Source organism: Lycorma delicatula, chromosome 11 (genome assembly GCF_047948215.1).
Source record: "Lycorma delicatula isolate Av1 chromosome 11, ASM4794821v1, whole genome shotgun sequence".
NCBI lineage: Eukaryota > Metazoa > Arthropoda > Insecta > Hemiptera > Fulgoridae > Lycorma > Lycorma delicatula.
In genome coordinates this window covers 1,830,365-1,844,543 of record NC_134465.1, presented here as the reverse complement: position 1 = coordinate 1,844,543, position 14,179 = coordinate 1,830,365, and the positions used below count along the sequence as shown (strand labels likewise).

Below are 14,179 nucleotides of genomic sequence, written 5' to 3'. Positions count from 1 at the left end.
TATAAAGCGATTACAATAAATCCTTGATGAAAGTTAGTTCAAGGTTTATGAATAATTTAACCAACTAGTACAGCTTAAATTCATGCTTGAAGAAATATTCATTAGTACTGCACAACAATAAGATCCAAACTAAATACCAAACTAAAGTGTGATAAATCTCGATATAACTCCCACCTAACCAATAAAAAAATGTATTTACTTTATTTTGCTACTTGGTAATAAAAAACAGAAATTAAGAGAACTTTCATCTAGAAAAAAATAAACTAGTTTCATTATCAGATAAGACAAAATCCATACAAGGGCTTAAATTAAATGATTGCTTCTTCTTTGTTGTTCCTTACTATTATTAAGCAATTTACCTTACAAGCTTGAAGCTTGTGCATAGATATGATATAGAAACTCGAATGCTAATCACATAGCAAATTAATAATGCAAACCATTATTAGAATTCAAACCTGGAACCAGCCAAATAAAAGGTACTTTTTCTCCATTACAGATATCTTAATTTTGAAATATATTAAATTTTATATTAATCTCTTAAACAAAATAACCCTCTGTAACACATAACCCTCTGAAATAACCCTCTGAAACCCCGACTTTTTAATTTTTTTTAGTAGTATAATAATTTGGATAAAACTGGGGGATTTTACTAATAATTTTACTACACTAATATCACTTATAGAGCCATATATGTGTTGACCAGATAAGTCAAATTACTAGATAATATGAGTTATCAGTAAGGATTTTCATCTTCCCTCAAATCCCTTTCACTCGATTCAACATCGCCGTCTCTCATAAATACTCATAGTTCAGTCACTCTCACTCTCAGCACTAAATTCAATGTTACTTATCTCATTTTCCAAAATAAGATATATTTTTTCAGCGGATTTCTTTTTAACATTAAATCATTATCTCTTTGACTGAGAAGGACCCAGGATTTCACAATCAGCCATTATGAAAATAACAGAAAACCCTTGGGACAAGGGTTTACTTATTGTATAGCTATAAGTATTCAAATAACACATCACATAAAAGTTAACAGCTAAACTGGTAGGCCAGCATAAAAATAATGCATTCCATATGATTTACGCATAGACCGCCCGATTGCGCCTATGGCTCCTAATAAACTGCCTAGTGGTGTCAATTTACAGCCATGGCCCTCTACGTTTTAAATATTCAGTTACCCATTTCAACCATTATACACCTCTCTAATATCATTATAGACACCTAACACAGCAAAATTAATCTAGCTGCTTTTAAATAGTAACATCCCTCAATATTGTTTCCATCCACCGATCTACAGCGGGTTCTAATTAACATTACATCCTGGCTTAGCAATCCATAGATGAAAGAAGCTACAGAAACTCATTACATTCAACCAGGTACACAGCTGATTGTGGGCAATGATTGACAAATGTATTCTAGATGATTCCAGGAACTAAGAGAATCTCTTATGAACATATGAATCGATCAACGTTCATCCCACCATAACATTATCCTTTTAATAAGATTCTCCCACTAACTCCTCTACTCCAGTCTGTTCTAAAACTCTGTTTTATAAATTATCAGATTACTTAATTTTAAAAATTGATGCATCAGATTTCAAAAGCCTCTATTCTTTCTTTTTGAACAAAAAAATAAAGTCTGGCTTCTTTCATTGTCTACAATTAAACAAAAACAGCTTAAAATTAATTTCGTAAAATTATGTTTTACACAAACTGATTTCTTTATCCACTTATTTATTTTCTTTTAAATAATTCTCTTTTTTATCCATACTTTACAATTTTACTATGTAATTAAACACAATTAGGCAATTACTAATATAGCGTTTTCTCCTCCCCTCATATTTAACTACTCTTTATTCCTCTTTATGTTGACATTTCTGTTAACTTTCACATCAGAGTTGGATTTTTTTAAACAACAAATAAACAAGCATTAAAAGAAATGTTATCAACTTTAAAAAAAATTTTTGTAACTGTTTAATAAAATCCTTCGTTTGAAAAAATTCAAAATTTTCCCTTCTCTAAAAATTTTAGCATACTGATCATGCTGATCATCAATTTCTGAAAAGATATGTAAAAATGAACATTATATCAATTTTCATATCTCTACTTTTTTCCTTTTTATTACCTACTTTTACTGCATTAAATTGATTTTTTCCAAATAATGGATCCATTACTAGAATAATTACTTCTTCAACTCTTCCAAATTTAAAAAAAAATATTAATGCAGTATTAACGTTAATGTTAATACTACCTGTAGTATTTTTTTAAACATGGACTTTTACACCATTTTTTTTGTTTTTGCTTAGCTCTTCTTCACCTGTTCTCTAAGTTTGAAAAGTACTTACTTTACATAAAAATAAAAACTTTTTAAATTAAACACAAAGACAGTAAAAAAACAAGCTATTCATCTAATAAGCATTTTTATGATTACAAAATACATTTAGTTTTAATTTGAAAAATATACATTAAGACAAAAACAAGATAGTAAACTCATAAAATAAAACTGTATCGAACCACGGATTAAATGTAGTCTGAACTACTTTTTAAAATGATTCATCTTCATGTTATCAGATTTCCAGTTCATATAGATCATTGAACTAATCCTCTGGTAATAAAATCATTTAATTCTTTAAATTTTATACTTTTCCAAACAATATAATTAATTCTTTAATATTCTGATTTATTTTTTTAAAGGTTTCCAAACTATTTTCTACGTTAATTCTTTTATTTTTTTATAAAATAAATATTCAGCTATGTTTTATTCTACTTTAATATTAAAATCAATTAATTCCAAAGAATTATAAAGAATGTATATATGGTACTTTTTGATCTACTGTAGGGGTCGGTCCCAATATTAAATTGAATTAACATAACGAACTGTATATATAAACTGATTTTATTACAAAAAAACACTGAACACCTGAATTATTTATATACTGACTTGGATTGATTATAAACTACATGAATTGAATATAAATTGTTACTTAATGCACTAAATATGACTATGTTCATAGAAAAAGTATACTGATTGAATAGCAAACTGTAATACTGAATGTGCAGCCGTCGGCAACCGGAGCACGACCCGATTGAATAGTATGCCTTGCTCCCAACAGAGCAAGGCAAACACATGTATCGTATATGAGCGGGAATACAAAACGCGTTGAAAACGCAACATACCGCCCACCTTGAAAACATCAGTTTTCAACATAAACAAAAATAAGTACAAAATATCAAAATAAAATGAATAAACCTAAACAATGAAATTAATACATCTTAACAATTCATTAACAACTTTATTAATTCAATAATAATTCTTTACAATTCATTAACATCTAAGTTAATGAATAGCTCTAAATGGAATGAATACTAAATTTAAAGTCATTTAAGATTTTAATCAATTTTATGATTGTCTCTGTTATTTTCCGTGTCGATTGGCAAAACACACAGTTTTACCTCACTTCTTTTCAAAATCTGATTTTCAGTTTTCACAGTTAACTACTCGCACTTTCCCGTTCTTCCCAGGAAAAACTTCTATAATACGGCCTAATTTCCAGGCCATTGGAGGAGTATTGTCCTCTTTAATTACCACAAGCATACCTGGTTTTACATTCTGCGAGGGGTCTTCCTCCACTTTACCCTTGCTTGGACATGAATTCTTGTTGCCATCTCTGCCAAAAGTGTTGAGTTAATTGGGAGATGCGTTGCCATCTATCAAGTCTGTGGATGTTGAGTTGAGATACATCTTTTTCTGGAACTGCTTGTAGTGGTTCGCATATTAGAAAATGACCTGGAGTCAGGGATTAAGATCGGAAGGATCAGAGGATAAAGGAGTCAGCGGTCGGGAATTCAAACAACCTTCTATCTTGCATAAAACTGTACTTAATTCCTCGTAGGTTAAGTTTGTCTTACCTACGACCCTAACCAGATGATGTTTGATGGATTTTACACCCGCTTCCCACAATCCGCCAAAGTGAGGTGATCGAGGCGGAATGAAGTTCCACTGAATATTATTTTTGCTGGCGGATTGTGCAACAGTATCTTGATGGTCTTTTGATGACAGTAAGACATATATGTCTCGTAATTTATTTCTAGCTCCGATGAAGTTCTTTGCATTATCTGAAAAAATCTGAATGCAGTTGCCTCTTCGTGATGTAAATCTTGATAATGCTGCCAGGAATGATTCTGTAGTTAGCTCCTGCACCAGCTCCAGGTGAATAGCTCGTGTAATAACTCTAATCTTGGCAGCGTTATCGCCTTGATTGGAGCAACTCTTGTTTTGGAACAGATCAACCGGCTTTCAATGTGACCGTTTGCTTATTCACTTCTTATATACACACAGGCTCCATAACCTACTTGAGACGCATCAGAAAATGTATGTAGTTGCAGTGAAATGATATGGAAGTCCGAGATGATACATCTAGGAATTTGTAGTTGATTAAGGTCTGCTAATGAATGTTTGAATTGTATCCACTTGGTGTGAATATGGATAGGTACGCTGTCATCCCAGGATAACTTTAATATCCATAAATCTTGTATAATTACCTTTGCCTTTAAAATAATAGGGCTGACTAAGCCTAGAGGATCAAAAAGCTTGGAAACCTCCGAGAGTATGGTTCTTTTTGTGACGCGATTCTTATCCTTAATATCTGTATTTATTGTAAACTGAAATGTATCATTTTGCGAGTTCCAGTGAATTCCAAGTGTTTTGACTGTATGATCGTTTGTTATGTAGTAGTTGTGCCCTGAATCGCAATTTTCTGGTTGCAGGTTTTCAATCAATTGATGGTTGTTTGCGCGCCATTTTCTTAAATTAAATCCCCCTTGTTTACAACACTTTATTAATTGTGTCTGCAGTTCTAAAGCTTCTGATATAGAATTTGTCCCAGTTAGCACATCATCCACATAAAAATCTGTTAGAATAACTTCTGCTGCTTTAGGAAATGTATTAACACTGTGAAGTGCTAGTTGCTTTAAGGTTCTGGTGGCTAAAAATGGCGCTGAAGCTGTCCCATATGTAACAGTCAAAAATCTGTACGTTTTGATCGGTTGAGATGAATCTTCTCGCCAGAAAATTAGCTGATACTGTGTCTGTTGTGGTTCTACTAGAATTTGTCGATACATCTTCTCTATATCGGCGATCATTACATAGATGTGGGAGCAAAATCGTAGTACAATGGAGAATAATTCCTCCTGAACCACAGGTCTAACCATTAGACACTCATTCAATGAACAATTAGCATCTGACTTACAAGACGCGTCAAACACAACTCGAAGCTTGGTAGTAGTACTATTCTCCCTGACAACAGCGTGATGAGGAATGTGGTACCCTGATTTCTGTACCTCGTCGTCATTGACCAACTCCATGTGATTGAGGTCTTCGTATTCTTTCATGAATTTGGCGTATTGTTGCTTTAATTCTGGGTTTCGGTTTAAATGTTTTTCCAATAAAAGAAACTGTCTTAATGCAATCTCTCGAGTTGAGCCCAAATTGATGATGTTTGATTTAATTGGTAATTGAACGATAAACCTTCCTTCTTCATTTGTCTTTACTGTATGACAATAGATTTTCTCGCAAAATGCGTCTTCTCCTGTCAATAAGGTATCGGACATGTTGAAATGCAATTCTTCAACAAACCAAAATTTTTCAATTTGTTGTTGAACATCTGATGATGATGATGCAAGACAGCAGTGTAGGGATGGAACATCCGAATGTGAAGACTCTGGTATCTTTCCGGATATTATCCAACCTAAGGATAGGATGTTTTTTGCAGGATAGGATTCCCATCTGCCAATCGTATTTGTCCGACGCATAGAAGGTGATAAAAAACTTCTGCTCCAATGAGATCAACCTTGTTCGGCTGGTAGAAAAATGGGTCAGCTAAATATATGTTAGGCGGAATAAACAATTATGAGGTATCAATTGTTGAACTAGGTAGCATTTGAGTAACTTTAGGCAGCACTATCAAGTCTAACTGAGTTTGACAGTTAGAGAATTGTGACTTAATTGTAGTACTAACACGTGAATTAGCAACTGTACTCACATTATTGATTCCGCTAACATGAGCTTCGATAAGCGTTCGATGGAGTTTCAGCTTTTGGCAAAGCGCTTCTGTCATAATGTTAACAGATGAACCAGGATCAAATAACACTCTACATGTATAAGGTGTGCCACAAGAGTCTAATATTTCAATTAGAGCAGTAGCTAAAATAATTTGAGACAAATTATGGTTTTTGATTTGAGAAGTGCATGAAACTGATGTAGGAAGTGTCGTACTTGATGATTGGTTTGATATTTCTTGAATATCCTGTGGGTTATGTAATAGTGTGTTATGATTTTTAGAACATACTTTACAATGACTAGTAACCTTACATTCTTTAACCCTATGCCCTTGTCTTAAACAATTCAGACACAATTTTAATTTCATGGCTTGACTGTTTCGTGCTTACATTTTATGAAATTCTGCACAAGTAAAGATTTTATGGGTTTTTTTACATATCGGGCAGCTATCTGTTTTTGCGTTATTCTATTCAGTGGCAAATTGAACGGAATTCTGTGTTTTATTAACTAAACGACTACCTTTAAATTCTCCTTTGGTTGGTTGAGCAAGACTCCTTGACAAGTTGCTGCAACAGCCTCTAACGTTTGCGCTCTTTTGTCAAGAAATTCCAGAAACTCTGCAAAGGTAGCAACACGATTAAGAGGAGCATGAATTTGCCATTCTTTTACTGAATTATAATCTAATTTAGTAGCCAACAGGTAAACTAACATAGTATCCCAAGTATCAGTAGGCTGTTTTAAAGATTTTAATGCCTTAATGTGAATGTTAGTTTCATCAATCATTTGTCTAATAGCAAAACTTGAATCCTTGTCTAACTTAGGATAATCAAACAAAGCCTTAATATGACGCTCAATAATAAGCCTTTCATTTTGAAATCTTTTAGTGAGTAACTCCCATGCACTTTTATAGTTCTGCGCAGCCAAATCAATTGAATCGATTAATTTAGCGGCGCTTCCCTCTTTCAGGGATTGCCGTAAATAAAGTTTATGGACCTCATCAATATCTTGGTTTTTATCCATAACAGCTGTAAATAATTCCTTAAAACTAATCCAGTCTTCGTATTTTCCAGAGAAGTTCGGTGCATCTATCTGAGGGAGTTTAACCCCTTGCGGCAATTCTGATGCAAGTGTTTCTTGTTTAACAGAACTACTCTGTTGAATTGAATTAAGCAACTGTTCGGCTCTGGCAACTGTTTAAAAATATGAGTTTTCGAACTCCAACCGTTCATTTATGTGTTCTGTTTCCAGTTCTGGAGCAGAGTCTAAAATTTCTATTTCATCTTGTATTTTATTGAATTCTTCCCATGTTTCTTTAAACTTATCTAACCGTAATTGCAGTTGGGCTATTGTTTGTGTCTCATCAGATGTACATGAACTAAGGAACATCTTAAATCTAGTTGATTTTGATTTTATAAGCCCTCATTTACAGATTAAAGTTTTCAAATCCATAATTCAAAATGTAAACAGACTGAATGTCTACAAAAAGGTAAAATACGAACGTTTTAAATGCAGCCTTTTAAATTCACATCAACAACATAAACAAATGACAAAATATTATTCAAAATGTATAGATGAGAAATCAAATATTATTCTAGTTGTAAAATATGTTTGAGTAAATAAAATTCCAATTAAAACGATGAATGTAAAAATAGATTTGTAAATCAATAATAATGCGTATAATAACTCCACAAGAACTCATTAAATCAAACATTTGTTTAATGATAGAAAGTTGTTTACCAGGGCAATTATGGGTGGTATGAGAATTATTAAGAATAAAGTAATGAATAATTAGGAGTAATTGGAAATGACGATAAGAAATTGTTATGACTAAGGAATGTATTGGGTTTATGAAAAGTAATTAAAGATAAGGCGAACCACTCACATGAATAATCCCACGCATTCACGCAGCATTGCGCGCTCACAGTGCCAGGGTGTCTGTCTCCAAGATCCGTCTGAATAAGTATCATTCACTGTTACACTTACAATGGTTCTATCTTTTTATGTTTTCATGTTTTCAATGTTTTAGTTACTTATCGTGTGCACAAATAATGTTATACGCGCTATGCAAAATAATCATTAGCACTAATGCATTAATTTAACACTATTAAGACAGTATTTTGATTGTAACAAAATGTTTTTTTGTTTTATGAAGATAAGTTGACTGCACCAAACACTGAATTAAAACGAAAATGTCTTTTAAAATCCGGCAATGGTGGACCAACATGTAGGGGTAGGTCCCAATATTAAATTGAATTAACACAACGAACTGTATATATAAACTGATTTATTACAAAAAAACACTGAACACCTGAATTATTTATATACTGACTTGGATTGATTATAAACTACATGAATTGAATATAAACTGTTACTTAATGCACTAAATATGACTATGTTCATAGAAAAAGTATACTGATTGAATAGCAAACTGTAATACTGAATGTGCAGCCGTCTGCAACCGGAGCACGACCCGATTGAATAGTATGCCTTGCTCCAGAGCAAGGCAAACACATGTATCGTATATGAGCGGGAATACAAAACGCATTGAAAACGCAACATCTACTTAAAATCATATAAATTACAATTTTTACTTAAATTCTTTCTTTATTATTTTTTACTATAGTACATTTTTATCCTCAGTTTTTTCATGTGTGTGTATTTATATATATATATATATATATATATAAAATAAAATTACATCTTATTTTTTATACAATCTCTACAAAAGCACTTTCACAGCAACCCCCACATCTTCAGTTGCAGGTTTTTCTTTTTTGTAAAATATTTAGTGTTAAATTACAAATTAAACTCAAATTAAAATTCAAATATAATAAAATAAAATATAATATACATTTGTTCAGCCAACCAATACTATACTATAGTAATGAACAATTAAATGTTTATGTAATATTATCTGACAAATTGCTGCCATCTACTGTAGGTCTTCTAAGTGTGTCATCCTAAACTCTGTAAGTTGATCAAGTTAAATACCCTCCTATATTTATATATATAATATTTCCCCAAAATATTATATATTGAATTTTTATTCAATTCTGTACTTTGGTAGATCAAGTTAAATCTATTTTACATACACAATAATTATTAGTACAGAGGTGATATGGGTCTTGAAAAGATCAACTTTAGAAAAATAAATACACACACGAGTTCTGTAAGTAGTTTTTTTTTTTTTTGGCAGCCAAAGTGGCAACACCAAAGTTATTAGTAAACATATGATTATATGAACAGCTGATTTATATTAAGCATTAATATTTTTAGCCTAATGTTGCCACGTGAGATGCAAACAAACTTTTTGTGAAACGAGTTTTTGTTGTGCGTTACAAAAATGAGTGATACTAATTATGAGCAATGTTATGCAATCAAGTTGTGTTAAACTCTGTGAAAGTCATTGAAACTTTTTCAAAATTGATAAGAGCATACAGAGATTACACTGTCACGAGCCCCAGTTTTTAGGTGGTTTAAAACATTTTCAGATGACCAAAAATCAGTTGCAGACCATCAATGGTCTGGAAGACCGTTAACTTGAAAAAGTCATGATAATGTTGAGCAAATCAGAGATTTAATATGGTATGACCAGCGATTAATTGTCAGAATGATCGTAGAAGAATTGAATTTGAACAATACCACAGTCCATCAAATTTTAACAAACAAATTGTGACATGAAAAAAGTTTGTGCAAAATTGGTCTCAAAAACCTCACAGTTGAACAGAAAAACAACAGGGTGGAAGTGTGCCACAATCTTCTAGAGCCAATAGAAACTGATCCTGATTGTCTAAATAATTCTATTACTGGCAATGAATGACCCAGAAAAAAATCCCAGAGCAATGCCAGAGCACACTTTAAACTCATCACGTCCCAAAAAAGCAAAAATGAGCAAAGCAAAAATCAAAACAATGCTGATTTGTTTCTTCAATAGTAATGGCATTGTTCATAAGGAGTTTTTGCCGGATAACTCAATATGTTTACAGAGAGTTTTTGAAAGACTGTGGAAAAGTGTTGCCTGTGTGAGATCAGCCATCAAAGACAACTGGATGCTGCATCATGACAATGCACCTTGTCACACTGCAATCTCGATTAATGAGTTTTTGGCAAAAAAAACATTCCTGTAGCACCTCAACCACCTTATTCACCTGACATGAGTCCCTGAGACTTTTTTCTGTTCCCGACTTTAAAAAACACCTCAAAGGACACCACTTTGGAACAGTGAGACATTAAAATAAATGTAACCAACCATCTGAAGGATATTCCAGTTTCTGAGTTCCATCACTGCTATGAAGAGTGGGTAAACCATTTCATTTCAAGTGTTACAAGGCTTCCCAAGAAAACTATTTCAAAGGTGAGTCCATGTATAATTGGATTGTAAATAAAAATTTTATCTGAACCAGTCTCATTACTTTAAAAACCTCACGTGCGTGTGTGTGTATATAAAAGAACAAGCCCTGACTGACTGATTCATCAACATCCAGCAAAAATGACTGAAGTAGATTAAAATTTCTATACATGTTCTTCTTATGGTAACTGCACACTAGGAAAGGATTTTTCAAGTTTTTCAAATTTCAAGTTTAAATGGTTAAAATGGAGTAGCAATGAAAATTATTACATTTTTTTTTTTTAATTTCTTGATAACAAAGAAGATATTAACTTGATTTTTGGTGTGTGTAATCTAAATGTGAATATCTAAAAACAAATTCCTAGATTATTTGAAATTCTGAGTTTAAGGGTTAAAATGGATTTTTGAATTTTTTTTTATTACTCAGTAACAAATGATGTCAGACTGAATTTGAATTTAAGGGGTGCAACAGTGTACGGCATGGTAGTTCAACCAACACAACCACTGTTACTGAAGGTGCAATACAACTGGCTACACCGGCCTCTGGTTATTTGACTAAAAAACATAAAATAAAAAATTTTTGTAAATATAAAAAAAAGATAATTGAATAGATACTTCATCACTGCAATTCAGGCCTACTATTTTTAAGATAGAGGCAGACAATTTTGAAACCTGCATTCTTCAGCTCATTCAAATTTCAGGTCCTGTACTGACTATTGTTACTCTCAAGAATTACAATAAACTGATGTTTTTTATAAACTGAAATGGCTTTAATTTCTATTTCATTATTATTCTCACAAGCATGGGTTTAATGAACACAGGGGGTTCCAGGGGACAAAGCACTGACCAACTAAGCATTTTCTGGCCGCTACAGGAAACCTATAATCTCCTCTAAATAGATATATTTTTGTTATCTATGATCTCCTCATGAAAAACAAAAAATGATTTATTACTAATCAATCCATATATTATTATTCATTAAATAACAAATAATTCTAAACATTAAAATATATCAAACCTTTTTTTATTTTATTTACCCCACTGCCAAATTATTTTGATAATGTAATTATTCATAAAGATATACAGTGCTGATGCGTTTGGTATGAATCAACAACATATATCTTAACTCTACGACTAAAACCACTTTTTTTGCCCTTATAGTAAAAGGAAAGTTTCAATTCAACCCACATGCATGTGCAAGCCTTAAAATGTCCAGTAGTAGTGTGTGTAGTTTCTCTTAACTCATACTTATTTCAAAAAAGACAAAGAAAAAATTATACATAATCACATTGCTCAAAGAAAAGACTTTACTTCAATCATTAGATGATTTTATTTTTATAAAGGTAGTTTCTACAGGCTTAAATGGTTTTTAATCAAACATTTTAAACAAAATAAATATATTTTGCTTTTATTAAATAAAAACTTGAAAAACTGCACTAAAACTATAATTTACTAAACTGAACTTTTGAAATTAACACCAAATTAATGTTTAATTTTAATTCGGTGTCAAATGCAAAAAATTGGAAACTTAAAAAAGTAAATTTTGGAAGTATTGCTTTTAAGTTTTGGTGCATATTTTTTTGGTCACTTTTATATGTGTTTCCTTTGATAATGTATTTATTTATTTCTATGAAAAACAAGCAGATTCCCAATTACAGTACCTTGCGTTACATTAATTTTATACGCCACATCAAAAATTCAAAATCTTCCAAAGGAAAAGTACAGATAGATAATACCTACCTACCTACAATATATATTGGCAAACAATTATAAATTTTGCTTAAGTATGAGATGGTATACACATTTAACAGCAACTGGTGATGGTAAAGATAGCATGTATATATATACACCCTAAACTCTATATTTATTAAGTTTTTAAATAGCGAACTTCTGATAAACTATGGTATGCGTATTTAATAGATATGATTATTATCATTATAAACAACTTATGAAATTTATTTCTTCATAATATATTAAAAAATATAATAATACATGAACCCATTTTCTAATTATTTTTGTATTTATATTATTAAGTTGGTTTATTTCATTTTTTTTTATTACTTTTAATATTATGTAAAATACATTAACGTTAATATAATTAATATGGTAATATTCTGTAATGTTTTGAAATTAATTAATGGCCTGAACAAGGAATGATCTTTATATATTTTTGGCAATTCCGTCAGTTCTACTGTAATAGGAGGGAATGAGTATACAATAGGTTATGATGTGATATTACAGTTTTTTTCATATCTTTTTCTTATTGTATTTCATAAATTTCATTAATACATAAATTTTCTTTTTAAACTGTTTAATTCCTTTTTAACTTGAATGTGTTATTATTTCATACTAGCTCTCTCACGGTTTATTTGACTTAAACCAAAATTTATCTTCAATTAATTTTGATCCATCGCTGTTAATTTTTTCTCCTTTCATTTAGTCATTGAACTATAGTTTTTAATTAACAAAAATAAAATGACTAAGACCCAGAAACCCCTTGTAATGGCTGATGAACTATGACTTTCTTAAGTGTTTGTAGTGTGTACTGTGTTTTTTTTTCGTTTACATTCATACTTTTATAAAGTGATATTTATTATTGGTTTTGAGTTAAAAGTTGAGTTCTCATTTTAAATTTAGAAAATACTTGAAAGTTTGAATTTTAACACATTTATATCCAGAAATTTTATCAATTTTCATAGGCTTTTATTTGTTATTCTGATAGTACTACAAATTTTAACAAATTTTTTGTTTCTATTTATTAGGAGCTTATTTTGAAATAATTTGTTCTATTTAACATAATTTTGAAAAAAAAAGAGTAAATTTTATATAAAGATTCAATGTTATTGCAAATTTCATTGTCAATGTAAAACATTTTTTTTTCTGAACTATTTATTGTTAGCAGGAATATACATATATATGGTAAGGCAGACTAAATGTTTTGTAATTAATGGAAGTAAACATTAATAAACAGTGAAAAGATTAAATTTCTTCTAAAACAGTAACATTTTTTAAAGGCGATTTCAGTTAATATTTAACTATAAAACCTAAAGAGCGATTAATTTTTATTTTGAAAATTTTTTAAAGATAAGGAGTGAAGATGTTACACCAACAGCAAAAGCAATATGAATACTCATTCATATTGCGTAATTATTCTAGAGTAATTATTCTAATTTTCAATCAGTAGTTATTACAAATGAAACAAATAGTGCAATATTTTTACAGCTTTATAAATGAATACCTATGACAACAAATCCTTGGGCTGAAAATATAAATGTATAAAAAATTAACTTTATTTAAAAAAGCAGCATATATACGATTATTATTATATTCTGTACACACCTTTTTTAACTGGAAGAAGTGTACCATTAAAAAACAATTTCATTATCCACTACAAAAAGAAAATTTCAAATACGAAGGTATCATCACTACCTTTAGCTAATTTTCATAACTTAACTTGATATGTTAACCAAATTTTTAAACCAAAAGTCCCACTTAAAAGTACTGGCTCTTGTCAACAATGCCTCTTTTTCTACATTGCTTTGGACCCCAATGTTAACATTATTATGGATGACATGGGGTTTTAATAGAGAAACATAATCTTTAACTAAAATAATATTATCAACTAATAAAATCTACACTAAGTACTTCAGCTTCAGCTGACAGTAAAACTGTAATACTTGCATACTAATTTCAGAGAGGAAACATTAATTTAGAACTAGTTACAACTAGAATGATACAAAAGCTGTCGCAGATAAAATAAGAACATGA

At 30.8% G+C, this 14,179-nt stretch overlaps 3 protein-coding genes across 3 annotated transcripts in view; all 3 read right to left on the bottom strand.

The window, feature by feature from the left end:
* Ubr1 (Ubr1 ubiquitin ligase) overlaps positions 1-14,179 on the bottom strand; it is a 65,889-nt gene that overhangs the window by 50,670 nt on the left and 1,040 nt on the right. The window lies entirely within an intron of this gene.
* On the bottom strand, positions 4,320-5,615 carry LOC142332439 (uncharacterized). Its single transcript, XM_075378884.1, has one exon. It carries the CDS (start codon positions 5,613-5,615, stop codon positions 4,320-4,322), a length of 1,296 nt encoding a protein of 431 aa, XP_075234999.1.
* Positions 6,571-7,083, bottom strand: LOC142332438 (uncharacterized). The gene has a single exon (XM_075378883.1). The coding sequence runs from the start codon at positions 7,081-7,083 to the stop codon at positions 6,571-6,573; it is 513 nt and encodes a 170-aa protein (XP_075234998.1).